This window comes from Trachypithecus francoisi, unplaced genomic scaffold, assembly GCF_009764315.1.
Source record: "Trachypithecus francoisi isolate TF-2019V2 unplaced genomic scaffold, Tfra_2.0 Lachesis_group16, whole genome shotgun sequence".
Lineage (NCBI taxonomy): Eukaryota > Metazoa > Chordata > Mammalia > Primates > Cercopithecidae > Trachypithecus > Trachypithecus francoisi.
Genome location: NW_022681461.1, coordinates 8588992 through 8616738, shown reverse-complemented (window position 1 = coordinate 8616738; position 27747 = coordinate 8588992). Strand labels below are relative to the sequence as shown.

Below are 27747 nucleotides of genomic sequence, written 5' to 3'. Positions count from 1 at the left end.
GCTGATGGGACAACCAGAGGGAGAGGGGCCTGCATGGACAGCAGGCAGAGGAGGGTATAGGGGAGAGGCATAGCATCATCGTCATAGCAAAGGGATGGGAACAGAGAGCACAGAAATTCCAGCAGGCAGGATGCATCCACAGCGCCCACAGGAGGACCCAGCAGAGGCCGTGAGAAAAGCCTGGGCACCACAGAAGCAGCAGGAACCATTCTGGGCGAGACCACACCTGCAAGGCAAGAGAGAAGATGCTGGTTTATTCTTCACGAACTGTGAACGGTGTTCCTCATCTGCAAAGCTTCCTGTGGGAGGTGCACTTTCCACAAGTATTTATTTAGACGGTGCTATCGACTCAGTGGCACTGTTCTGTGGCAGAATCTGCCTCCAAGAGGCATTTCCCCTTTCTGATCACTGGACAGAGCCTGTCCATTCCAGAGCAGTTCTACTGGAGGGTGCACCAGAAGCTGTCTGTCCCATCTTAGTCCTTACCTCTGACCTCTTTCTATCAGTATTTGTGTATTTCCACGTACATGTAAAAAGAAGCCCCACTGATAGAATTGGAGGAGGACAGAAAGCAAAGAGGGAACCTTAGAAAGGGCCTGAGTGAGACACAATAAAGTTTCTAGGAAGCATATCTTGGAGGTGCCACGTGCAACGCTGATCTTGGAGTTAGGAGACAGAACCTTGGGGGGTGGGGCAGGAGGGAACTGGGACCTAGGGCAGAGTATCTGGCTTTTTGAGAACCAGCTCCAGACCTTAAAGCTCACACACCACCAGAAGCCAGCACTGCCCTTAGGCAAGGGAGCAGCTGCTGGGTTTTCTGTCCCCTGACACACTGAACCACCATACCTAACACAAAGGAGTGATCCTTCCCATTGGGGAAAAATAAACCAAAATAAAAGGAAATAAACTCAGAGGAGGTTCTTAACTCTTCCCAGAATCACACAATATTAGTGGAGTCAAAATCTGAATTGAGTTCCTCCAGGCTTCAGAGCCACTTTTTCCCAGGTCCCAAGTCTTCTTGGGGGCATGGGGACGGGGAGGGGTCAGAGCCCACAGGAGCCCCTGACTGCTCTGACTTCAGCAGTCCACACGGTGACCCAGGAGGTCACACCACAGTCAGCCCCTTCTTGGAGTGAAAAGTAGGAAGCCCCCAAGGGCCATAGCTCAGGCGAGGCAGAGCGCCATCACCCAGAGGCCTGCCGGGCAGGGCCCCCAGCTCTTTTTTTTTTTTTTTTTTTTTTTTTGAGGCGGAGTCTCACTCTGTCGCCCGGACTGGAGTGCAGTGGCTGGATCTCGGCTCACTGCAAGCTCCGCCTCCCGGGTTTACGCCATTCTCCTGCCTCAGCCTCCTGAGTAGCTGGGACTACAGGCGCCCGCCACCTCGCCCGGCTAGTTTTTGTATTTTTAGTAGAGACGGGGTTTCACCGTGTTAGCCAGGATGGTCTCGATCTCCTGACCTCGTGATCCACCCGTCTCGGCCTCCCAAAGTGCTGGGATTACAGGCTTGAGCCACCGCGCCCGGCGGCCCCCAGCTCTTGACGAAAAGCACTAAATTAAACATACCTGCCCTGCTTTTAAAAATCACCCATGCACATCCTCAGGCCCACGAACAAATACACGGAGCCCCGAGCACCAGCATGGATAAATCATGGTCAGCGAGGCCCTGCAGACAGCATCTTACTTGATTTCTATGACAGTAGGAGATGTGGACGTTGCCCTTACTCCAAGGTGGAGATAAAATATATCTCCACCCATATATTATATGTAAAATTTTATCTCCACCCATTTCTCTTTCCTCCAGAGACAAAGAGAGTCTGGGACATTGGCCAAGACCACAAAGCTCTTGAACTGGGCTCTCTATGACACGAGAACATGAGACTAGATGCACGGAGTGGAGAGAAATGACAAAAATTATCCAGTCAAAGATCATGCCACCTGATGTGGCAACAGCTTTGGAGAAAGGCAAGACCATGGCCTCCCAGTGTAAGGTTATGGTTGGGAAGTAATTCTGCACCTGAATGCAAGCTGACCCCCACCCCAGTAGTTCTGGCCGGCTGCTCTGTTAAGTAGAATGCTGAGGTCAGTGTGATCGGTAACTGTCACTTTTCTGTCACTCTGGGGGACTTGGGGGTAATGGAAGGCTTCCCCCAGGAGGTGAGGCTGCACAGGACCTTGGAGGCTAAGGAGGTTTCAGAGAGGAGGGTGTGAGCTGAGCACACAGAAATGATGAAGAGAGAGGTCAACTGAGCCCACGTGGATTGGGGGTACACCAGGGTGCAGCCACAGAGAAAGGGAAGTGAGTGGCCTGCAGAAGGACCCACAACAGGGAACCCAAGAAAACAGGCAAGAAACCAACATGGGTGGTATCCTGAATGCCGGGTGAGATGACCTTCCCAAAGATTTAAGGAGTGAAAACTATAAGGAAATGAATATGAGGGTTTGCTGATGCAGAGCGAAATGAGGACGAATCTTTTCCCTCTAATAGAAATGGAAATGACGAGGGGAGGCTGGGGATCCCCCAGGCACATCTAGGACAAAACTGTGCAAGACATATCATAACAAGTCAGATATAGCCTGGGCGAAGAAAAGCACCACATTGTATTGAGAGACATAAAGCAAGATCTGAATACATGAAAACTCATGCTATGTTCCCAGAGAAAAGGATGAAACATTATTACGAAGTAAATTCTCCCCCAATTAATTTAGCAATTTAATTCAATTATAATTGTCAACCTAATTGAGATCTTTTTGCACTGAAGAATATGTTAGAGTGCATAAGAAATTTCAAAAATTGTGAAGAAAAATTTTAAAACAACAAGGAAGAATAGCAAGGAGAAATACGTTCTGCCAAATGAAAATCATGACTATAACACAACCAAAATCAGAACCAGAAGTTAATGGCACACAAACAAATGCCTCAGCAGAAAACAAATGTTATCAGTGGAGTGAAATTAAGTGTTTAGAAACAAAGTATGTGGCAATTGAAAATACAGTCCAATGGCATTTCAACACAGTGGGGAGATTTGGGCCAGGCTATCATTAAAATATTAGTTTGATCTACAGTGAAGCAGATTATCAAAACAGGAAAACTACAAGCCATAAAGGAATGACTGATGGATGCACTCTAATAAACATTTTTAATATAAAATTTACCATTTTAAATGTGCAGTTCAGTGGCATTAAGTACATTCACATTGTTGTGCAACCATTACCATTATCTGCTTCCAGAACTTTTTCATCTTCCCCAACTGAACTCTGTACCCATTAAATAATAATTCCACATAACTCCCCACTGCCTCATCTGGCCAGCCCCTGGAGACCCCTATTCTACTTTCTGTCTTCATGAATTTGGCTACTGTCTAATAAACCTTTTTAAAATGATATGGCAAGATATTTCCAGCACATACAAAGTATGCAAAAACTCCCTCAAATTGATAAGAAAGTAAAGAGACTCTAATAAAAAAAAATGGGTAAGTGATGTGAACAGGTAATTCATAAGGAAGAAAATGAAACCAATCAGCATATAGATGTGAAAAAGTGTTCACATTTCTGATATGTAAAAACACTCAAAGGAAAACAATAGCAACTATTGTTTTGATGATAAAACTGGTAAAAATTGATAGCATGATTAGCACTCAGTGCTGCAAAGTTGTGGAGGAAGGGCCACTTTCCTAAATTGCATGTGATATGTGAATGTCAGGAGTCATCTGCAGCAGCCCACCTGTTGGAGTGTGGTTCAGCACAAAAGGGTGGAGGGACACCGAGGGCCCTCACAGCATTGTTTTGCCTAGCAAAACAAAGCAAAACCAGGCATTGTTGACTATATTATCATATAGCCACATGATTTGCAACTATAAAAAAATCAGGTTTTAGACCCCAATCTACTGATCCATTCAAGGAAAAAGTAGATTGTGGAATGACGAAGATGGTATGATTCCCGTTTCTACCACTAAAGAAGGAAGGGGGGTGTGTGTGTACCAAAAATTCTGGAAAGCTATTAACACTGGTTATCTTTATCTTTTCTTTCTATACCTTTATCTTTTCTTTCTATACCTTTATCCTGTTTGACTTATTATGAAAAGCATCTATTGTTTTAATTTAAAAAAATTAGTTCATGTTGTTGCATGCATCGGTAGTTCATTGTAATTAATTCCTTTTTATTGCTGGGTAGTGTTTGTAGCATGCACATATCAAATGTGTTTATCTGTTCACTAGTTGATGGATCATTGGGCTGTAGTTTGAGTCTATTACAAAGAATGCTGCTATGAACATGGACATACTATGGACATACATTTTTATTCCTGAATAGTGTGGTAGATTTATCTTTAACCTTATAAGAAGCTGTCCACCTGTTTTCATAAGCACCTGTACCATTCTGCATTCCTACCAGAAATAACACACAACACGGAGCCCTCAAAGCCTTAAGCTAAGTGAAAGAAGCTAGACACAAAAAGCCTTGTACAGAATGATTCCATTTGTATTGCATAGAGTTGCACAGAATGGTTCCATTTATAGGAAAGTATGGAAAAGGCAGAATAACAGTGCCAGAAAGGTGGTTGCCTTGGGCAGGTGTTGGAAAATGCTGCTGACTGAAAAAGGGCGCAAGAGATTGTTGGGAGTGGAAGAAACGTTCTTGACTGCATGGATTAAGCAATCAGGAACCAATAATTCAGTTACTGTCTAATAAACATCTTTAAAATGATAAGGCAAGATATTTCCAGCACATATAAAATATGCAAAAAGCTCCCACAAATTGATAAGAAAGTAAAGAGACTCCAGTAAAAAAAAAATGGGTAAGTGATGTGAACAGATAATTTATAAGAAAGGAAATTAAACCAGCCAGCACATAGATGTGAAAAAGTGTTCACATTTCTGGTACACAAAAGCACTCAAAGGAAAGGACAGGGGCTTGGGAGGGGGTGTGTTACTGATGGAGTGGGGAACAGGGGTTTTCTCTGGTCTGGAATATTCTGACCTGGGTGACTATTACTTAGTGAATGTATACATAAAACTCCAATGAACAACACACTTAAGATTCGTGCACTGGTCAGGCACGGTGGCTCATGCCTGTAATCTCAGCACTTTGGGAGGCCAAAGTGGGTAGATCACCTGAGGTCAGGAGTTTGGAACCAGCCTGGCCAATATGGTGAAACCCCATTTCTACTAAAAGTACAAAGGTAGCTGGCCTTTGTGGCAGCACCTGTAATCCCAGCTACTTGGGAGGCTGAAGCAGGAGAATTGCTTGAACCTAGGAAGCAGAGGTTGCAGTGAACCAAGATTGCACCATTGCACTCCAGCCTGGGAGACTGAGTAAGACTCCATCTCAAAAAAAAAAAAAAAAAAAAAAAATAGATTTGTGCACTCTATGAGACCTCAACAAATTCGTATTTAAATCCCAAAATGAAAACAAAAACACCAGGCGGCAGGCTTGGGATGTAATTTGCTGCGTCATTAGGAGCCATTGTAGTTTTTGAAGCTAGGGAAAAATACGTCAAAAGTGATTTCAGAACAGGAATTGGCCATTTTTTCAGGAAGCCCTGGTCAGGGAAGAGTTGGCCACGTTCTCAGGGGATGAATATGAGCATCAGCCACTGGGTGAAGTAACAAGGCCTGGGAAGGCCTAAGGTGGGGTAGAAGGAAGGCAGGGGCCCAAAAAGCATTTCAAAGAACAGCACACACAATTTGAAGATGATGACTCAACGACATGCAAAAGGTAGGAAGATTGTAGAAGTAATAACAGCCACAATTGACATTTACAGAGTGGTTACTAAGTGTCTGGCCCTTTTCTATAACTTTGCACATGTTCATCTTTTAATATTGTAGGGATCATTATGATTTCCTAATCATTAGTGGAACCTGAGACCAGAGAGGGAAAGTAGCCTGTTTGAGGTCACACAGTAGGTGTGTGGTCACCTTGTGTGAGGTCACATTGGCAAGAGCCAATGTCAACTTACATGCCCAGAGACTTCAGGATGTAAAGCAAAACATGATTCAAGGGCAGAAGATCATTCCTGATAAAGCCACGATGCGATACCACCTCACATCCATCAGAATGGCCACTAACAACAACAACAACAACAACAAACAAACAAACAAACAAAATACAGAAAACAAGTGTTGGCGAGAATGTGGAGAAATATGAACTGGTTGGAGTATAAAATTGTGCAGCTGTTGCAGAAAACAGCATGGCAGTTCCTCAAAACATTAAACATATAATCCGCCATACGATCCAGCAACCCCACTTCTGAGTACATACCCATAATAAGTGACAGCAGGGACTCAAACACATATATGTACACCATGTTCATGGAAGCATTATTCACACTGGTTAAAAGGTAGAAACAACCCAAATATCCTCAGCTGATGAATGGACCAATGAAATGTGGTCCATGCAGACAAAGAAATATTATTCAGGCTTGAAAATGAAGGAAATTCTGACACATGCTACAAGATGGATAAACCTTGAGGATATTATGCTAATGGAAATAAGTCAGTCACAAAAGGACAAATACTATATGACTCCACTTAGGTGAGGATGCTAGAGTAGTCAAATTCATGGAGACAGAAAGCAGAATGGCAGTTGCTGGACTGGGCGGGGGAGGGGGAAGTGGGGAGTTGTTGCCCAACAGGGACAGAGTTTCAGTTTTGCAAAATGAACAGTTCTGGTGATGGAGGGTGGTGATGGTTGCACAACAATGTGAATGTTCCTAATGCCACTGTGAAAAACGGTTTCAATGGTAAACTTTATGTGGTATATATTTTACCACAACTTAAAAATAAGTAGCAACTAAGTAAAAGCCAAAAAAAATTATTCCCAGAAAAGCCACACACCAAGAGCTGTGGGCACAGTCACAGGGCTCAGGTGCAGCCTGACACCCCCACCTCCAGGGCAAGGACAGACAAACTGACTTTCATATTGATTTTTCTCTCTTTCTTCATTCTGAGCAAAATTAGACCTCCAGTATTCCAAATTCATCATCACTTTGCGATGCATTTTCATGCCTGTAATGATAGAATTCCTGCCTGAGGCTATAAATAATTGAGCTAAGACACTTCCAAACCTGGATGATAACATGTTCCTCGTGGGACACCGAGGCAGCATCCCTCAGCACTCCCTGTCCTCCGCAGCTATTAAAAGGCTCTGTGGGCGTCTGGCCACATGTCAGAAAGTGCTGCCTCAGATGTAAACAAACCACAGCTAGAAAATAATAAATAACACATAGAAAGCTATGCACATAGATTTCCAAGGAGCCAGTTCTCTTCAACTACCCGCACAAACGTTGAATACGCATGAGAGAGGCTTGTTCAGATAAAAACAAGAATTCAACCAAACATGTAAAAATGTTGCCTGCTACTAAGTAGGCATGAGATGATTGGAGATTCCTAGAAAACCGGGAAATCCTTACTTGCTTTGGTCCCTGGGGTTCCAGGAGCCCAGAGACGTGAGGCAGGCTCCATCCAGTGCACCCCCAAGGGAGATCTGTGCTTTGACTCTGCTCCTACTAAATGTATGAGGGCTTACAAGCTAATTTCCATGAACACTAAGCAAATGGATTGGAGGGGTAGATAGTGATAATATTAATATATGCATACAACATGCAATTAAATTAATGTATTGACATGATTACTTAATATTACTCATAAGAGGAAAATGAAGGGCGCAATATTCTGTATAAAGTGTGACTGAAAATACGTGGAAAATTAACTGAAAACCCCAAGCCCTCTTTTTGTATATTTCTTTGTTTTCTAAAATTTCTCTAGTTCATATGTATATACTACTTTTATAATGCAGTACAATTTATTTCTAAAGAATGTAAGTTAGTGTGGTGCAGCTATTTTAACCCCCAGTGGACATTTGGCAAAGTCTGAAGGTTGTCACAATGTTAGGGAGAGACATGCTACTGGCATCTAGAGAGTGAAGGTCAGAGGGGCTGCTAATCGTCCTAAAATGCACAGGACAGCCGGTCCCAGAGATCGACCACATCAAGATGGGGAAGTGAAGACCGCTTTGTTGAAACAGAAGAGAGCAAGACAGAATGGCCAGAACCTCATAAAAGTACCAGAGATAATGTGTGATGGTGACAGGAAGGCACTCAATCCTTGCAGGTGTTCAACTGCGTGGACCAGCCAGGGTCCACCAGAGAGGGCGCTGCAGAGACTGCTGGGTCAGGAGAGGATCTCAGCAGCAAGGAGGCCACCAACCAGCCCTGGACACCAGCAGGCAGCACCCAGAAGGTGCTCGCTCTCTTGAAAAAAAAAAAAAAAAAGGCCACAAGCCATCTCACAGAGGAGGCAGGATCAGATCCAACAGCCAACAAAGTACATCTCTCTTAGCAGTTATTTTAAGTATTAAAGTGCATTTAACTAAATTATAGGAAATTACAGATTGGCCAATTTAATTTAATTTTCAGTGCTCAAAGGCTTTACTTCAAAAGGAACTATAAGTTCCTAATCTTTATATAACAAGTCTTCATTTCTCAAGGTTATAAGCAGTAAAATGAAAACATGAAGAGAAAGGACTTTATATCAAAGCACTATGCCAAACAAAAGAAGCTGTGTTTTCTAAAATAAGTGACTTCCATCCTGCTAAGCAGATGCAGATGTACTAATCTTCATTTTTAAAAGGCCCTGGGGGCAGAAAGGAAGGAAGAATTATGGAATATAACTTTTTCACATGGAGTTTGTCTCATGAGTCACATCTTCTGAGCTGGTGCTCTAAGCAGCTTGCTTCATTTTTAGTCATTCCCCTGGATTCCTGAAAATGTAAGATTTTGACAAATAATGATTGAGCACCTACTATGTGCTGGGCCAGGAGCTCCTACAGGCCTTTTCTGAGGGCTGCCTGCCACCTCTGTGGGTCACCAGAGGACGCCTCCCCGTGGGTTTGTCAAGGAATTTCAGACCCAAGTTTGCAAAGTAATGGGGTTCAGTCTCCATTGCTTTTAGACACTTTAGACTTTGTGCTTTTCCAATAATAAACAAAAAATATTAATAGCATTTAACGATGAGAAAATGCTTATGATTGATTCTAAAGGAGGAAAGATGAATCCGACATTTTCTATACAGTTGGAACACTATTATATCAAAAATGCATATAAAAATATACCATCTTAATTAAATCATCAAAGTTGGCATCATCAATATTGGGCCACATCAATATTGGAGGTAATGAGGACATCATGTACCTCCATGATAATGCACTGGGGAAGGACACAACAATTTCTATTGTCTCCGGCCAGGAATGCATAACACAACACTAATCATGAGATAGCAATAGGCAAATTAAAATTGAGGGAAATTCTATAAAATAACTGGCATGCACTCTGAAAAAATGTCAATGTCAAGAAAGACAAAGAAAGGCTAAAGAACTATTCCAGATTCAAGGAAATGAAAGAGATGTGACAACAAAATGCAATGTGTGATTCTAAACAATCCTGGAATGAAGGAATAAAACCATCAACGAAGGACATTATGGAACAATTGATGAAATTTAGATTTAGGCTATTAAATTAGGTAATTGTGTTCTGTCAGTGTTAAAATTCCTGACTTGATCATTGTGCTGTGAGTATGTAGGAAAATAACATTGTCCTCAGGAAATGTGCACTTAACTAGTTAGGGTTGAAGAGGTATGACATCTCCAACTTATTCTCAAATAGTTCAGAAAAAAATTTGGGCTGGGCACAGTGACTCACGCCTGTAATCCCAGCACTTTGGGAGGCCAAGGTGGGCAGATCAGTTGAGGTCAGGAGTTTGAGACCAGCCTGACCAACATGGTGAAATTCCATCTTTACTAAAAATACAAAAATTAACCAGGCATGGTGGTGGGCACCTGTAATCTCAGCTATTCAGGAGGCTGAGGCAGAAAAATTGCTTAAACCTCGGAGGCGGAGGTTGCGGTGAGCCAAGATTGCGCCACTGCACTCTGGCTTGGGCAACAAAGCAAGACTCTGTCTCCAAAAAAAAAAAAAAAGGAAATATGCAGGATTCCTTTGTTGTACTCTTATATCTCTTTTATAAGTTTAAAATTGTATAAGAAGTTTGAAAATGCACAGAAAAAATGAAGAAATTACAAGCTATATTTAATAGAATCGAAGGAGCAAGTGATTGTAAAATAGATCATATTTTATGTTTCACAAGAAAAAATATAGTCAATAAAATTATGACACAACACTTTCCTATCACTTAGGCTTTTTCTTTACACTTTTAGAGAACTCTTTTAGACTTGCTAATGGATCAATTTTTATTCTATATCACTCCTTTGTATAAAAACAAATAGGTAAGTGAAATAAGTTAAAGTTATTCTCCAACTTCTCCACATGCCAATTTCAACACTTCTGAACCCTTTGATTCAGAATTGTTCACGTTTGTGTTTTTCCATGCAATATCATCCTCTGAGCCACCAAGAATGTAGATGATACAGCAGTTTTTCAAAAGAATATTCATGGTTATTTCCAGTATTTTCTTTCAAGCCACTGAAGTCTATCCTATAAGCTTTAATGCTTGACCTTTCCCGAAGGGATCAGGGAAAGGACTTTGGCCCACAGTGAGGACTGTCATTCCCTGAAATGATGTTGTACTGATCATTGAGCTAATTCTGCCAACACAAACAGCTCCAAGTGTGCCCATGCTCAAGACCAACAGCAACTATACAACTGCCATGTGCCTGGCAGAAGCAGCTGTGAAGACACCATGAATATAAAATGCATCAATTTCAGAGATATTAACATGTGAAAAGGGTGCATCTTGGAATTAAAATGTGATATTTAAAAATCTTAACAGTGTTGAGTTTGTGGATGGGAGGTCATTCCAATTTTGTATCAATAATCACATATTAATTTGTTGGTGTTTCTGTAATCAGAAAAAATGAATGCATTTTGATGCACAAGACATAGTTATTTTCTCTAAATTTCATGCCTGATTTTTATCTGTGCATTTCCTATGTTTCCCATCGCACAACCTTATCCATTAGCTCAGATCTAAGAAGATTTTCTACTGTAGAATTCATCAATTGACCCAATAAATGTTCATTAAAAGCCCATGAGATATAAGGAAAAGCCAAACTCAGATGGTGCCTTCAAGGGTCTTAAAGTCTGGTCACAAAGAGAAGGTACCACTTAGAACTGATTCAAGATGCATATTTTTTTTCATATTTCTGAAATCGCTGTGGGCCAGGCGGCAGTCATGAGGTAGTTACCATTTCCTGCACATATACATCAAAGCTTGCAGAATGGGTATCGTTAGTTTGAAAGAGAATTCCAAAAAAGTTGAGAACTTTTTTAAGAGTCAGGTTTATTAGGTATAATAAACCTTTTTTAGATGTTCAGTTATGAGGGTTTTGTTGCTGTTGTTAATTTTTTGCAGAGATAGGGGTCTCACTATGTTGCCCAGGTTGGTCTCAGACTCCTGGCCTCAAGTGATCCTGCCTCAGCCTCCCAAAGTGCTGGGAGCTACCATGCCCATCCTCAGTTCTATAAATTTTGAAAAACCCGTATAGTCACGTAACTATCATCAAATCAAGAGATAGTTCTTTTATCCCCAAAAGGTTTCTCCATGCCCCTTTTGTAATCAATATCTCTTTTCCCCACTTCCAGATCCTAGCAACCAGTGATCTAATTTGTTTCTCTACAGTTTTATCTTTTCTAGAATGTCATATAAAGGGAATCACATAGTATGAAGCTTTTTGTATCTGGCTTCTTTTACTTAGCATAGTGTTTTTGAGATCCATCCACATTGTTGTACATATTACTTGTTTTTTATTACTTAGAATTACTTCATTTAAGTCTGTTCTTATGCTGATTCTACACTGTATTGATGACTTCATACTGTGAATTCTCTTTGAACTGTTTTCAAAATTACTTGGTTATTCTAGATTTAAGAATCAGCTTGTCAATTTCTACAAAAAAGCTGACTGATACTTTTATTGGAATTGTGTTAAATTTATAAATCAATTTGGAAAGGTTTTCACTTTTTTTTTTTTCTTTGAGATGGAGTCTTGCTTTGTCATCCAGGCTGGAGTGCAGTGGTGCGATCTCAGCTCGCTGCAAGCTCCGCCTCCTGGGTTCACGCCATTCTCCTGCCTCAGCCTCCCGAGTAGCTGGGAATACAGGTGCCCGCCACCTCACCCGGATAATTTTTTTGTATTTTTAGTAGAGACGGGGTTTCACCGTGTTAGCCAGGATGGTCTCGATCTCCTGACCTCGTGATCCTCCCACCTCGGTCTCCCAAAGTGCTGGGATTACAGGCGTGAGTCACTGTGCCTGGCCAGGTTTTGACATTTTAACAATACTGAGTCTTTAGTCTATGAACACAGTATATCTGTCCATTTATTTAGATCTTTAATTTTTCTCATCAATGTTCAATAGTACTTAGCATGTAACTCTTACACATATTTTGTTAAATGTAACACTAAAATATTTTATGTTTTTATGCTATTGTAAATGGTCGGTTTTCAATTTTATTTTCCAATTGACCTTTGTTAGTCTATAGAAATGCAATTGATATTTGTATTTTCACATTGTATCCTAAAACCTTGCTAAACTCACTTATTAGTTCTAATAGCTTTCATGTAGATTTGTCAGGATTTTCTATGTAGATGTCCATGTTATATGGAGAAAAAAGATGTTTTTACTTTTTGTCTAATTTGAATGGATTTTATTTTTTTCTTGCCTTACTGCATTGACTTGCCTTGTTCTTGATCTTAGAGGGAAAGTATTCAGTTTTCACCATTAACTAAGATATTGGCTGTAGATTTTTAGTGGATGCCTTGTTATCAGATTGAGGAACTTTCCTTCTATTCCTAGTGTGTTGACAGTTTTTATGATGAATGTATGTTGAATTTTGTCAAAGGCTTTTCTGTATCTGTTGGGATTTTCATATACATATATATATATATATTTAATTTGATTTAATTTGCCAATATGGGGAATTACACTGATTTTTTTAAATGCTGACTTGAACTTACAATCCTTGGAGAACCCCAAGAGGGTATAATGCATTATTTTCTTTTTGACATATTGCTTGATCCAATTTGTTTATATATTGTTAGCATTTGTGTCTAGGTTCATACGTTTTCTTTTCTTGTAATGCCTTTGTCTGGTCTGGGTATCAGGATAATACTGCCTCAAAAATAAACTGGAAAGTGTTTCCTCCTATGTCCTGGAAAAGATTGTGGAGAATTGATGTTATTTTTTCCTTAAATGTTTGGTAGCATTCACCAGTGGTACTGGTCCTGGAGTTTTCTCTCTGAAAAATTTTATACAATCATTTAATTTATTTAACAGATATAGGCCTATTCAGATTATCTATTTTTTCTTTAGCAAACATTGGTAGTTGTATCTTTCAAAGAATTTGTTCCTTTCATCTAAGTTGTCAAATTCATTAGCATCAAGTTTTCCCTTATTATTCTCTCAAGTGTCTACAGCATCTGTAAGGATGATGGCCTCTCTTTTGTTCATTTGAATTTCTCTCTCTCTTTTTAATCTGTCTAACTAGCAGTTTATCAATGGCATTGATCTTTTTAAAAACCACCTTTGGTTTTCAATATTTCTTCAATCTTTTTTCAGATTCCAAATTTATTCATTTCCAATGCTCTTCAAATGACCTAATGGACAATAAAACAGGAAAAAAATAGATGGTAATGACTCTGGATCAAGAAATGATTCTGTATATTCAGACTCTGAATTTGAAGAAAATTTTAGCAATACCTTTTTTATATTGCTTATATTTTCCTTTTAAGAGATGTACAAGTGATGGCCGGGCGTGGTGGCTCACACCTGTAACCCCAGCACTTTGGGAGGTCCAGGTGGGTGGATCACGAGGTCAGGAGATCAAGACCATCCTGGCTAACACGGTGAAACCCTGTCTCTACTTAAAAATACAAAAAATTAGCTGGGCGTGGTGGCGGGCGCCTGTAGTCCCAGCTACTTGGGAGGCTGAGGCAGGAGAATGGCATGAACCTGAGAGGCAGAGCTTGCAGTGAGCCAAGACTGTGACACTGCACTCCAGCCTGGGCGACAGAGCGAGACTCTGTCTCAAAAAAAAAAAAAAGAAAAAAAGTGATGTACAAGTGTTATAATGATATGTCTGTGTCTGTAATAACCCCAAATAGCGTTTTCAATATATATAGACTGATTCTAAGTGATATGAAAGCATCGTGTCATATTTTAATTGGCAGTGCTTCTTTTTTTAGTAGTTATAAAATAATGAAGTATTTAACAGCAGATGATACAGTACGTCCTCACTTAATGTCATGTATAGGTTTTTGGAAACTTTGGCTTGAAGCAAAACTATGCACAGCAAAGTCATTTCATTATACCATTGGTGAGAAAAAAATATTGGTTTTGTTATATGCCATTTCACTTAAGGTTGCAGTTTCTAAAAACCCATTGATAATGTTAAGTGAGGACTTCCTGTCTTTAAAAGTAGATGAAAAATGGTCTGTGTCTTTAAAAATTCAATATGATGTGCAATGAAATCAAAGTCTAGATAAATACAGACATAGTGGCCTTGTAGCTCAGGACAAAAGTAAATCCATCTGTGGCTGAATATTTAGCCTGGAAGGTGATGGTGGAGCATGGACTGTGGACCAAGAGAATAGACAGCAGGCATTCAGTGTGGAGGATACACTGAACGGGAGTTGGGAGGAATGTTTGGAAAGGTGTGCTGCAGCCAGGCAAGTGGAACTTAACATTGAATGCTAAGTTAAGAATATTTTCATTGTGTTCAGCAAAGAATGGATAAGCAACAATGTTTAATAGGGAGTCATATGTTTGAGGTACATTAACCTATTGGCAGGAACAAAGGAAACTGAAGGAGAGAGACAGGAAAAAGAGAAATGACAAGGGAGCTTCGGAGGGAGAATCAACAGGTATTCGTAACAGAACAGGGAGAAAGATGAGATGAAACCAACTCCAAGCTTTTGAGTTTGGGAGACCATGTGGATTGCAGTTACAAGAAGAATTCAGAGATGGGAGCCGAGCCTGACTCCAGTAATGGAAGGGAGAATGGGGGAAGTTACGAGAAGTAATGTTGCAGAGCCAGGACTCAGGACTCAGCAGCTGCTTGGCTGCCTCCAAAAAGACATGTCCAGCAGGCTAGGCTACTATAACCCAGGCCTGGACCTCAAGAGAAAATTCGGATGTGAAGATAGAGATCTGTGACTTACACACCTGGAAGTGTTGTTTGAAGCAATGGGATTATCAATATGGAGAGGATAAAATAAAAATGAGAATATCAGTATTTGTCAACATGTTTGAGCCCTTGCATTTCCTAGGCAGCATGTTAAATGCTTTTCAGATATTAGCTCAATTAATTCTCAGCCCTATGATGGAGGTGCCATTGTGATTTCCATTTTAAAGATGGGGGAACTGAAAAACAGAGGACTTAAGTCATGTGCACAAGGTCATATTGCTGGAAAGTTGTGGAGCCTAGACGAAAACCCAGACAGTCAGACTCTAAACCTACTACCAGAGGCTGCCTCTGTCAACACCAAAGGGATCCCTATGGAATGATATGTTTGGGAGATAAGTGAACTCAGAGGAAGAGACAGAAAAGGAGCAGTCAGAGAGGTACACTGTGACACAAATGTGCTTCTGGCATGAGGATTATAAAAATGCTCCATGCCAGATGGTTCTCAAGGAGAGTAGGGGAATGAACACCACGGATTCATTTTATGGATTCTATTTAAACCATTCTCAGTCACCAAGTCATCTATGTTCTCCATTTTTAAAATTTCTGGATGAGTGGAATCAATTGAAAAAAAATAAACAGAATCGTTTTCAAAGCTGTGGTTTCATAGACGGTAGTTGCAAATGGTTCTAAAGCTAAAAACAGAACTCCAAAATACCGGTTCTCAAACTGGGGTACCTGGATGGGCAGCATGAGCAACCCCTGAAAACTTGCTGGAAGTTCACCTTCTCACACCTCTGACCTATTGAATCACAAAACTGTGGGGTCGGCTCAATCTGTGTTGTAACTAACTCTGCAGGTGATTTTGATGTACGTATGCTCCAGTCTGAGAACTACTATTCTAGAAAATGAAATGATTTAAGTATGTGTAGCAAATCTCTGAGCCCCTGTCCCAAGTCAGAGTGCCCACAGAACTCAGCCAAGCCCCGTGGCCCCTCTGCAACCAACCTGATGGATTCTTAAGGGAATTTGTGCCGCAGTGGAGCCCACATTAGGTGAGAAGTACTTTCCCTCTGTTGTGATGACAGAGACCTTCTGTAGTTTGCTGTCACCACCACCAAGGTAGCACCTTGGGGGTCTCCCATTTCCTCCCCACACCAAGCCCATCCTTCCTCAGGTTATCTATCCTCTCACCCACCAATCCCACTTTTCCCCACCCCATCCCACCCTTCATTTGCTATTTGAGGTAGTGAGTGCCTTATCTTTTCTATAAATTATTCATATTCAATTTTTAAAGAAGATTTCTATGTTGTTATATATCCTTTTACTACTTGGGGAAATTCAACTAAGAGTTTCTGAAGCACAGAAAGGAGGGGCGTCACGGTGCCTGGGATGAGCACAGTCAGGTGAACACAGGCAGTGAAGTATTCACAGAGGCCACACTGCCCCCACAGCTGACCCTTCCCCTTACATGCACTTGCCCGCTGCATCCCAGCCGACTGCAACTACCTCTCACAGACTCTACCCTTACACTCATTTTCTTTGTACCCTGCTCAAGACCATCACACCATGGAGGTCAGCAAATGCATCTTGATGGTCTTGTAATTAGTGGGTAATTTCCATCCTCCAAATGATGCCCCTCTGTACTTGTGGGGTTTGCCAGTCCTCCTGCCTTTCTGAAGGATGCAAGCCCCCTTACTCAAGCAGCAATATAACTGCTACTCTTGACTGTAGTCTCTGGGTTCAGACTGTTCTAGTTCAAATCTTGACTTTGCCTTTTCCTAGCTATCTGGTCTTACGACAATTTGCATAAACTTTCTGATCCTGTATCCTCATCCCCCAAATACATACAATCTGCCTCCCAAGGTTACTGAGAAAAGACCACACATACCCTCATCGTTATCTGAAATTACTGTGCTGAACTATATAAAATTGCTGATATTTGGATCATTTCATCTATAAAAATGGCATGTTCATGTGGTTCACCTTGATATCCTACTTAGGTATATGCTTGTGTATTTCCCTCTCCCCACAACAGAAGGTAAGCACTTACTTAATGTTTTATCTTCAATATCTAAACAGTGACTAGACATGGTAAGTGCTTGCTGTTGAATGTATGAATGACACTTTAGTGCAGTGTCTGGAGCAGGGTAAGTATTCCATTCTAGTGTCATCCTCATCCTCATCATTAGAATTAGTAAAGCAGGAACACACAATGAAATACTAGATAATATGAGCTCAAGTGAAAATTAATGCCACATCACCACATATTTTCAATAACTTCAGTTTGTTGCATCAAACCAATCTTTGTCTTCAGTTAAAGAAAACACCCTGGATTGAATTGGTTGATATTAATAATAGCAATACCAACCAGCAATTGAAATTATTATACACAGAATTTTATCAGGAGTGAGTAGCAAAAGGAGATTCATGGTAATAACCCCATGCAGATTTATTGAACATCTACTATGTGCCAGGTGCAACCCTAGCACTTTCAGGTCTCATTTCTATGCCTCTCAACAAGCCTTGAAGTGGGGGTGTCATCCCTATTCTCTGGATGAGGACCCCAGCCCTAGAGAGGCCAATCTCATTGGTGGAATGAGTGTCTCTGCTGAGTGTTAGTGTGGGCTAGTACCCAGGAACCCTTTCCTCACCCCCTAGAGTAGGAAGCTTACCCTACATCAACAGGCTCTGCTCCAAGTGGTCAGGAGTTTGCTGTCCAAAGACTGGACCAGGCAGCTGTTCAGAGGCGCCTCAACCAAAAAATCTGATTTAGGGAGTCAGACATGGGAGCTGAGTGCTCTGACACTGCATGGCTCCAGCCAGCGCTGTCGCCTGGCAGGCCGTGACACTCTGAGCTGCATGGACAGTCCCGTAAATGCTGCCATGCTCCCAGGAGTGCCTGTACCTGGTCTCTGCCACTCCAGTGGTGGCTTCTCCAGCTTTCTCAGCCCACACAGGGTAGCTTGCAGGAGCAGGGGACTGTCTTTCAATAGTGAGGGGAGGCAGTGGGTGAGCAGACATCGCAGCTTCCCCAGTTCCTACACACTTCCCCAGAGGGCCCAGCGCCCACAGCGGGACCCTGCTCCAAATGGTCCTGGGGGCGGTTCTCCCCTCCCACTGGCTGTGCCCACCCCTGCCACTGCTCCCTAGGTATCCTCCCAAATAGGCTCCTCGCACCAAGTCTCAGGGGCTGCTGGGGGAATGCAACTGAAGATACCTTTGGTCTAACCAAAAAAATGGCTTGTGGGGCCCTTCCCTGCACCACAGCTGGATCAGACATTTCCACAGTGATGTCTGTTTAACCTCACAAATGAAAATAAACCTACTAGATGCATTATGTTTGAAGGACTGAACATGAAAATAGAGCAGAATGAGGCCTGGAGGAAGCAGAGCTCCAATCCTTGTGTTTCAGGGCTCTGCTGGTGTTCTAGCAGCAGGGAGCCTCGAGTCTAATGGATGCAGACTGTCTCCATGGTCCTTCGCTGGGCCTGACTCAGGTTCCTACTCTTTGGCAAGCATTAGAACTGCTGCACAGAGTTGGATCAGCTAAGGGACTGTCAGGAGTGACCACCTACAGTCCAGTCACCCTGATAGGCTGCTGGAGAACTCAGCCCAAGTCGTACATCTGCCATATTGTTGGGGGAGAAATTCACTCTGGCTTAAATGTTCCCTCCCTCCTCTGGGAAATCTCCCAGGCTGGCAGGGATCCTATTCCATGTTTCTGGGGTAGTATCCCATGCCTGCGGTGAGTTTGTGGCCCCTTGCCCTGTGACTCTGGGCTTCTTTCCTGGGTTGTGGTCCCTGAGGACTCGTAATCCCTGCGCCCCTATTTCTTTCTTTCTTTTTTTTTTTTTTGAGACCGAGTCTCGCTCTGTCGCCCAGGCTGGAGTGCAGTGGCCGGATCTCAGCTCACTGCAAGCTCCGCCTCCCGGGTTTACGCCATTCTCCTGCCTCAGCCTCCTGAGTAGCTGGGACTACAGGTGCCTGCCACCTCACCCGGCTACTTTTTTGTATTTTTTTTAGTAGAGACGGGGTTTCACTGTGTTAGCCAGGATGGTCTCGATCGCTTGACCTCGTGATCCGCCCGTCTCGGCCTCCCAAAGTGCTGGGATTACAGGCTTGAGCCACCCCGCCCGGCCCTGCGCCCCTATTTCTAATGCATTTTTGCACACAAATGCCCATGAAGGCGACACAAGGGTATGATATTATTCTAGCTGGTGTTAAAATCAGAGTAACAGTGCAGAAGTGAAGTGGAGGCATCCAGCCTGCTTTATTCCAAAGGCAGGATGCACATGCACACAGGCAAGCTGGTGTTTTCAAAAAGGACTCTAAACCAAGACAGCACTAACCCCTTCCTGCCAGGCTTCACCCCTCTGTAGGTGCAGGCTGAGAGAGGCTTGACCATGAAACATGCTTAGAATAAGCACATTTAGTAAGAGCCTGTAAGGCTAAAATCCAAAAGCTAGCCATTCTGCACCATCCAAATGCACAGGGATCAGGGTTGGGGGTGGGGTGGGGTGGTGGGTAAATCACATGACTGCTCTCTGTTCTAATTCCGAGATTCAACCAGCCTCAGAGAATCTACAAAAATAGATTCACTCCTTTCCCTTTCCCTGGCACGTTTAACTTAAATCAACATTAAAGGTGTTTATTTTACAGTGAAAAAAGAATTTTGAAATATCATAATCAAGTACGTGTACCACATAAATATTTCAGTCAATGATGAGCCGAATATATCAAGGTGGTCTCATAAGATTATAATAGTGTATTTTTACTTTACCTTTTCTATGCTTAGATATGACAGATACACAAATACTTACCATTGTGTTCCAGTTGCCTACAGAATTCGGTACAGTCACATGCAGTGCAGGTTTGTAGTCTAGGAACAACAGGCTGTGCCATAGAGCCTAGGTGTGCAGTAGGTTAGAGCATCTAGCCTAAGCGCACTCTATGATGTTCGCACAATGACAAAATTGTCTAATGATGCATCTCTCCGAACCTATCCCTGGCCAGACACAGTGGCTCATGCCTATAATCCCAGCACTTTGGGAGGCCGAGGCGAATGGATCACTTGAGCTCAGAAGGCCCAGCCTGGCCAACCCCACTCTACCAAAAAAAAAAAAAAAAAAAAATACAAAAATTAGCTGGACATGGTGGTATGCACCTGTGGTCCCAGCTACTCAGGAGGCTGACGTGGGAGGATCACTTGAGCCTGGGAGGCAGAAGTTGCAGTGAGCCAAGATTGCACTACTGCATTCAAGGCTGGACGACAGGAGTGAAACACTGTCTCAAAAAATATATATACATATACATATATATATATACATACACACACACACACACACATACCTATCCCTGATGCATAACTGAAGTCTAATTGAAGATTAATTGAAATCTAATCTATGGGTAAGATTTCTTATCAGATCCAAGGAAACCCATGAGTTAAAGTCCACTTTGTTTTCTATACCATGTGCCAGTTGTAAAAATATCTTAGCATGGTTTATAAAATGGATTTCCAAATATGCGACTCTTCAGAGTTAAATCCCAGTATTTGTAAAAATGAGAAAGTCACCCTAACACTAACAGAATGCCCTTCCTTAGCATAGAACAGCTGCAGCCAATTCATGCCCACTTAGTAGAGTTCATGGTACCTACTCTCAAAGAAGAAATTATTACCACAAAATCTGAACAAAAAAATATTCAGATCCCACTGCCCTGCATACGGGAATACACATCATTCAACTGGGCGGGTGTAATGGAACCTTCAAAGCATTCCTAGACTTCTGACATTCTCTGTGGTTCCAAGGAGGCCTGACCTTACCTGCCCTTCTTCCTCAATGTCCATCTTCCACTCCACACAGCTTCTCTCAGCCTAGGCCAGGTCCTGGGGATAGGAAGTCCTCTACAAACAACACAAATATCTTGTTAGTAATGCAGTCTGTCTTAATACTGCACAATATGCATTGTTTCCATCCCCAAATGAACTTGTGATTAAATGTTCATGCAACACAGAAATGTCTGAAGAGAGAGGTAGAGGGGTCGCAGAGGAAGCATGGGTGAAGGAGGTCCCTCCCTCGGGTCATGGTATCCAGCATGCAGTCTGGTTGGCCCCTCCCTTTCAGGAAGTTCAATGAGGGTGCACATCCAGGCTCATGCACACAGAATACACACATAGAGTTGGGATGGAATGCACATGGATAAGGATGCTCAGAGACATGATGGAGTGGAAAGATTGTGTGGCGAAAGTTTTTACCTTGGGCTTCTGTTTTCTGAGAGTATTTATAGAATGTTGGAAGCCAGAAGTGACCTGAGAGCTGAGTTTTGCCAAGCCTTCCAAGCGAACTCTTAGAAGAGAAGAGAGGGTGGACAGAGTTGCGAAGCTGTGCTGAGGTCTTGTCTGGCCTGCTCTCCTTCAAGGTGAAGATGAAACCCACTGTGCAGAGGGCTGGCAAGCAGACCACCACCACGTATGCCAGGTTATGATTCTCACCAACATCTTCAGGCATCTCCAGGCTCCTGCTCCCTTCTTCATCTCACCAGGGCTTGTTTGCTCTTTTGTTCAGACTCAAAGCTCTACTGAATGCTTAACACTTTCATACCAAGATCACATGGTTACTCAGCTAACTTCTAAGCAAAGTCTCTCCCATGAAACATCCAACAGAAAAATATGCAATTTCATAGCATTCAGTCCACTCATGTACTGATGGTTAATCCACATGTTCCTTCATTTATACCTATACCTCATTGTTTTTTTAAGATAAGCAGGCAACACCCTGAACTGCAATACACACACACTGACATCAGTGGTAAATGTCTCCTCAGAACCCAGCCAATACACTGAAAAAGAACCAAAAGGAAATACCTTTCCAAAAGAAAGACATTTTCCTTTCACAAGTTTAATTTGGCTTTCAAACTAAGAAGATTTTATGCATATTCCTGGGGAGTTTTCAAAATACCTCAATTCTGAAGTGGAGTCCTCACATTTTTGTATACAAAGTAAAATATTGGGAGTGAAGTCCAGCTGCAGGGACAAAATTTTAAATTAAACAGATAAACAGGGACTAATTATCTGCTTATAAAATATTGTTTAATAAAAGTTGTGACTGGAGTGCCTTTGGAAACCAGTTTTCCTGGTGCCTGTATAATATAACCTAATTAGGACATTAGATTTCCCTATAAACTACAAACTTCCAAGAATTTCTTTAGTATATAAAGTAAACCATGGCAGTGGAGTTTAATCACAGGTATGTTTAACACTTAGTTATCATGGAGACCTTAAAAGCTCCACAGTGTGCTACATCTACAAGACATTGCTGTGTATTCTTCAACTGGATGCAAAGGGTTTCATTCTGAGGTTGATTTGTCAAATTGTTTCCTTTGAGTGACCTCTAGCTATTAGCTAAAGAAACATGTCATGTGCTAAAAATGATGCAAGAGACAGAAAGCATCATGGAGACAAGCAAATGTAGCTTTCAAGAAGTCTAACAAAACCCAAGACAATTCTGGCACAACTAGAATTCAACACCAAGTTTCTTATGTACAAGAATCATGCTTCATTTGCCCCATTATGCTGCTTCACCTTCCCAAAAATCTAAATGGAATGGGATTGAAGAAAGTCATCAAAACCTCCAAACCCATCAATGTCTGTTCCAACTGCTTTTTTCTACAATGTTATTATTACTTCTGCCCATTTGGGTTCTACCCCAGAGAGTCCCAGGAGTTGTATCCTCATCAATGAGCAAACTGGAATTATTCACTTGTTTCCCCACCCCACCACTACCTCAAGGAGCAGGACCTGTTCTGTGCCCCTCAAATGCCCCTCAATCATTTATGTATACACCTTTCTCCAAAACTGAGAGGCCTAGCAAAGCAGGACAGCCACATTATCCAGTGTGTTGTGTGTGCACAATCAGTAGTAGATGCTTAATAATTACATCAGGAGAACTAAAATGGCATGAAATCACCTCAGAAATCCTAGCGTCTAGAAAGGGAACCCAGTAGGAATGGTTGACTGTTCTCTCCCAATTAACTGTCATTCCTTTAAAAACAACCACCAAATAGGAGAACATGACCAATTTCACACAGTTCCCATATTCCTCCAGTCACTGGCACAGTGATCTGCCCACCATGATGCCACTGGCATGCCTTTTCATGGGTAAGATGAATAAATGACTAAGAAAACACTCAGGCTTCTCTTTTAACCACAGTGCTCTCTATTCAAAATACCACTCCATTGTCTGTGAAATTTTCATAAACCATTTTCTACAAATATGTGGAGATGGCTTTCTTCCTTCATGTAGATTACTGATATTGGTACTTTCATAACCTGTGTGTCTCAAGGCACTTAGGAAAGAGAAAAAAAAAAACATTAACTCTTTGACCATGAATTTCTTCAGTGAGGAGAAAGAGGTATTATTATGGTACTTACAACAGAATTGAGGTGTGTATGTTTCTCAGCATCTAATGACTACAACCAGTTGCTTTCTGAAGCTCAATCTTTAGACTTGGCTTGCTAATCCAAACATATACAATAGAATGATTTGAATAAAGCAAATATGAGGCATTTTTCTGAGGTCACTATTTAAATTAAGCTACTGCATAAGTGCCAAAGCAACCTAAGCTCCTGACCACAGAAATGTAGCAGTTTCACAGACTCTGTCCTAGCTTTCTAGTTCTCCTCTTCAAGCTGGCTTGAAACTGGCATGTTTATAAAGGTGTAAGCTCTACTAGAAGCTATACTAGAGTATTAAATTTTATTTTGAAAAAACCAGTGCTTAAATATTGCCCCCCAAGAAGCTTTCATTCTACTTGGTGGTGGAGAATCTATAAAACCTGTTCAAAGTCACAGACACCTTAAAGAATTGGTCTGCTTACTGAATGACCTACTCCCATGGCTGTTTCTGCTTCCAATTCTATGCATCTTACTCTCTGTGTATACTGTTGGAAAGTCTTTCTTGACATCTTGATTTTCTTTTTTAAAAAGTACATGGTTCAGTACATTTTAAAATACCAATCTTGTGTTACAGTTTCACACATTAAAGAAACAAACATAAATACTCAGCTGCTCCATATGTCTGCAGCTAAATTATAAAAAGAGCGTGCAAGGGCAGAGTGTCCTTCAAGGTACTGTGGTTGAGAGATATACATCGCAAATATGGATGAACAAGCCCATGTCTTGAGATGAGAACAGTCCTGACTCACTGTCACCAGTAACCAACCCTCCAAGGGCCGGTCTTTTCCTCTAAAAATGTCTCAGCTGTTAACCTCTGAAATCCTTCCTTCTGAAGTAAAATCACAGGAATCCATTTTCAAGAGAGCTTACCTGGTAATTTGTGTTCTTGTACTGAAGTCAAGAGACCTCATTGAGCGCAGAACTTCAATGCACCCCAAGTACTGCAAGGGGAAAAAATGTAAATCGTGAGCCCTGAGAGCTGAGAGAAAGAGACAACTCCTAACTACACAAGGGTATTTTGGGGAGCCATATATATTTCTTAAATCACATTTTAACTTTAAATTCTAGGGTGAGGCTTTGTTTTTGTTTCTATAAAAGCAATAACTCACAGCCACAAGAAAATATCATGAGTGGTTAGATTGGCACTACACTGGATTTTTCTAAAATTAGTATTAGTATTTTCATCTTATTTGGATGTATACTTTTTAAAGCTTTTATGGAAGTATAACTTACATGCTGTGAAATCCAAGGATCTTAAATGTTTAATTCAATGATTGTTTAAACATATATTTGCCATGAAACTACCACCCAGACCTCAATATTGCATTTCTAGTCTTTTATGAGGCTTCTACAGGTTTACAATTTTTAGAGAAAGAATGAAAACATGATATGACCAACATTTTCATCAACATTAAATGTCATTATCTAATAAACATATTTTGGGTTCTATGAACTATAGATCACCCTCAAAGGTGATTTGCTTTGGTTTATCAGAAGGCCCTCTTCTGCATGATCATAAATTTTTAGAAGCTCAGATTTATACATCTAAATGTATAGCTAAATTTTGATCAGTTTCACACATGAAAATGTACATGTGTAAGTATATGGACATAACTAAAGTTATGGATAAAGAACTAGATCCAATATTTATGTTCCAAAGCCCTTGGGGAGTTTGAAGATACAGATGTAAATTTTAGATAAATGCCTTAGATTTAGCAGGAGGAGATCTCATGGTATGGTACAGAAAAAACTGCATTTGAATTATTTAGAAAATGTGAATTGGAGGCTGGCTTTGTCATATCTTCTTATAAAACTTTAAAAAATATCTAGCCTGTCTGCACACCCATAAATGTGATTATTACTCCCACCATTGCACCAGTACCAATATCACTATTGTCACTAAGATATGTGAAGACCACAACAAACTTTGCAGACTCAGGGGATTACCATACCTAACACCATTAGAATTATATGACTACCACAACAAACATCATCATGGAATTACTTGAATACCTCAACCACCGTGGCTGTGTTAAGAGAATACCACTACCAAGGCAGATATTTGAATAGCACCACCATCATCACAGTTATGTGAATTCCATGACCAATGTCACAGAGAAATATGAATTAGGCTACCATCAACGTTGCAGAGTTATGTGATTACAACAACCAACATCACAAGTTCATGTGAATAATAGGACCAATGTCACAGAATTATGTGAATACCACCAGCATCAAAGCCACAGAATTGTCCAAATACCAGAGCCACCATTGCAGAGTTATGTGAAAACCATGACCTATGTCACAAAGTTATATGAATACCACAACTGACAACAGAGTTATCTGAATACCATGAACATCAATATCATAGAATTATGGGAATACCACCACCACCATGCTGTTCCAGAAAAATGAGAATTATGAAAATACCACAAAAAAACCAACGTGGCAGAGTTATACGAATACCACCACTATCATTGTGGAATTATGTAAATATCATGCCAATGCCATAGAGTTATTTGACAACTATGAACAATTCAGAGTTATATTAACACTACCACCACCATTACAGAGTTGTGTAAATACCTGCCCCACCATGGATGTATACAGTCAGCCCTACATGTGTGCAGGTCCCACATTCACAGATTCAACAAACTGTGGATTGAAAATAGAAAGAAAAACAATAAAGTAATGCAAATAAACAATATAGTAACAACTATTTACATAGCATTTATATTATATTAGGTATCATAAATAATCTAGAGAGGATTCAAAGTATAAAGGAGGCTATGCACAGGCTACATGTAAATACTATACCATATTATATACGGGATCTGAGCATCTATGGATTTTGGTATCCTACAGGGTCCTGAAACCACTCCATGGATGCTAGGGGATGAGAATATTTATATAAATAACATGACTAGAGTCACAGAATTATGCAAATACTCCATCCATTATCACAGAGTTAAGTGAAAACTATGACCAATGTTGCAGAGTTATATAAATACCACCACCATTGTTTCAGAGTTATGATTTGCAACCTCATCCAACATTACATGTTTATAAGAATACCACCAGCAGTAACACTGCAGTAACGTGAATATAATCCCCACCACTATCATAAAATTAGGTGAACACCACTACCACTGATGTCGCAGCATGATGTGAATGCCACGTTCAACATGACAGAGTTACGCGAATAGGCAACCAATGATACAGTTATGGGAATATCACCCACACTACCATCACAGGATTATGGGAATAGCACAACCAAGTTGCAGGGTTATTTGAATACCATGACTACCATCACAGTTATATGAATATCATGACCACCAGAGTAGAGTACCACCTGCATCAACTTCACAGAATATATGAATAACCTGACTGACATCTCAGAGTTAGATGAGTATTGCCTCCTCTGTCACTGCAGAGTCATGTCAACGCCACCACTAATAACCTCACAGATTTATTAGAATGACACAGCCAACTTTGCAGAGTTATCCATATATTACCATGACCAATACTACAGAATATTGTGAATACCACCATGACCAACACCACAGAGCTACATGAACACCACCAATGAAAATGATGCAAAATTATGTGAATCCCATAACTTGCAATGGAGTTATATTGACACCATGTTCACTGTCAGAGATATTATAAATACCACAACCGCCAATGCTGCAAAATTGCGTGACTATCATGGCAAATGTCGTGGGTTCATGTGAATACCACTGCCACCAATAGAGAATTATGTATATACCATCATCAGCAATGTCACAGTGCCATGTGAATATCACCAGCAGCATCAATGTATAATTATGTTAACACCATGATCATCTCAGAGTTGCATGCACATCATGATGAACTGCACAATGCACATCAACCCTACTACTACCAACATTGCAGAGTCACGCAAATACCAGGACCACTTTCAAAAGATTGTGTGAACACCATGAGTAATGTCATTGAGTTATATGACCACCAGCAACAACACTGTAGTGTCACACGAACAGCAATGACAATGTCACAGATTTACCTGAATACAACCACCACTCTTGCACTTAGAGTAACACAACCACCACCATCATCAGAGAACTATGTGAATACAATGATCAGTATCACAGTTACGTGAGTAGCACCATAAACATTGCAGAAAT

At 41.1% G+C, this 27747-nt stretch overlaps 1 protein-coding gene across 2 annotated transcripts in view; it reads right to left on the bottom strand.

Annotated features, from left to right (window-relative positions):
* The window catches only part of SHC3 (SHC adaptor protein 3), a 298918-nt gene that overhangs the window by 76353 nt on the left and 194818 nt on the right, over window positions 1–27747 (bottom strand). The window contains exons 3-4 of one of the 2 annotated variants that reach the window (XR_004443384.1): window positions 24452–24522; window positions 21430–21719 (exon numbers count right to left, since the gene is read on the bottom strand). Coding sequence is in view for 1 of the 2 variants with exons in the window: in XM_033236864.1 (XP_033092755.1) it covers window positions 24452–24522 (71 nt within the window). In the remaining variant the exon portion in view is untranslated. Of the gene's footprint in view, window positions 1–21429; window positions 21720–24451; window positions 24523–27747 lie in introns of those variants that run through there. The other variant, XM_033236864.1, reaches the window with a different exon arrangement.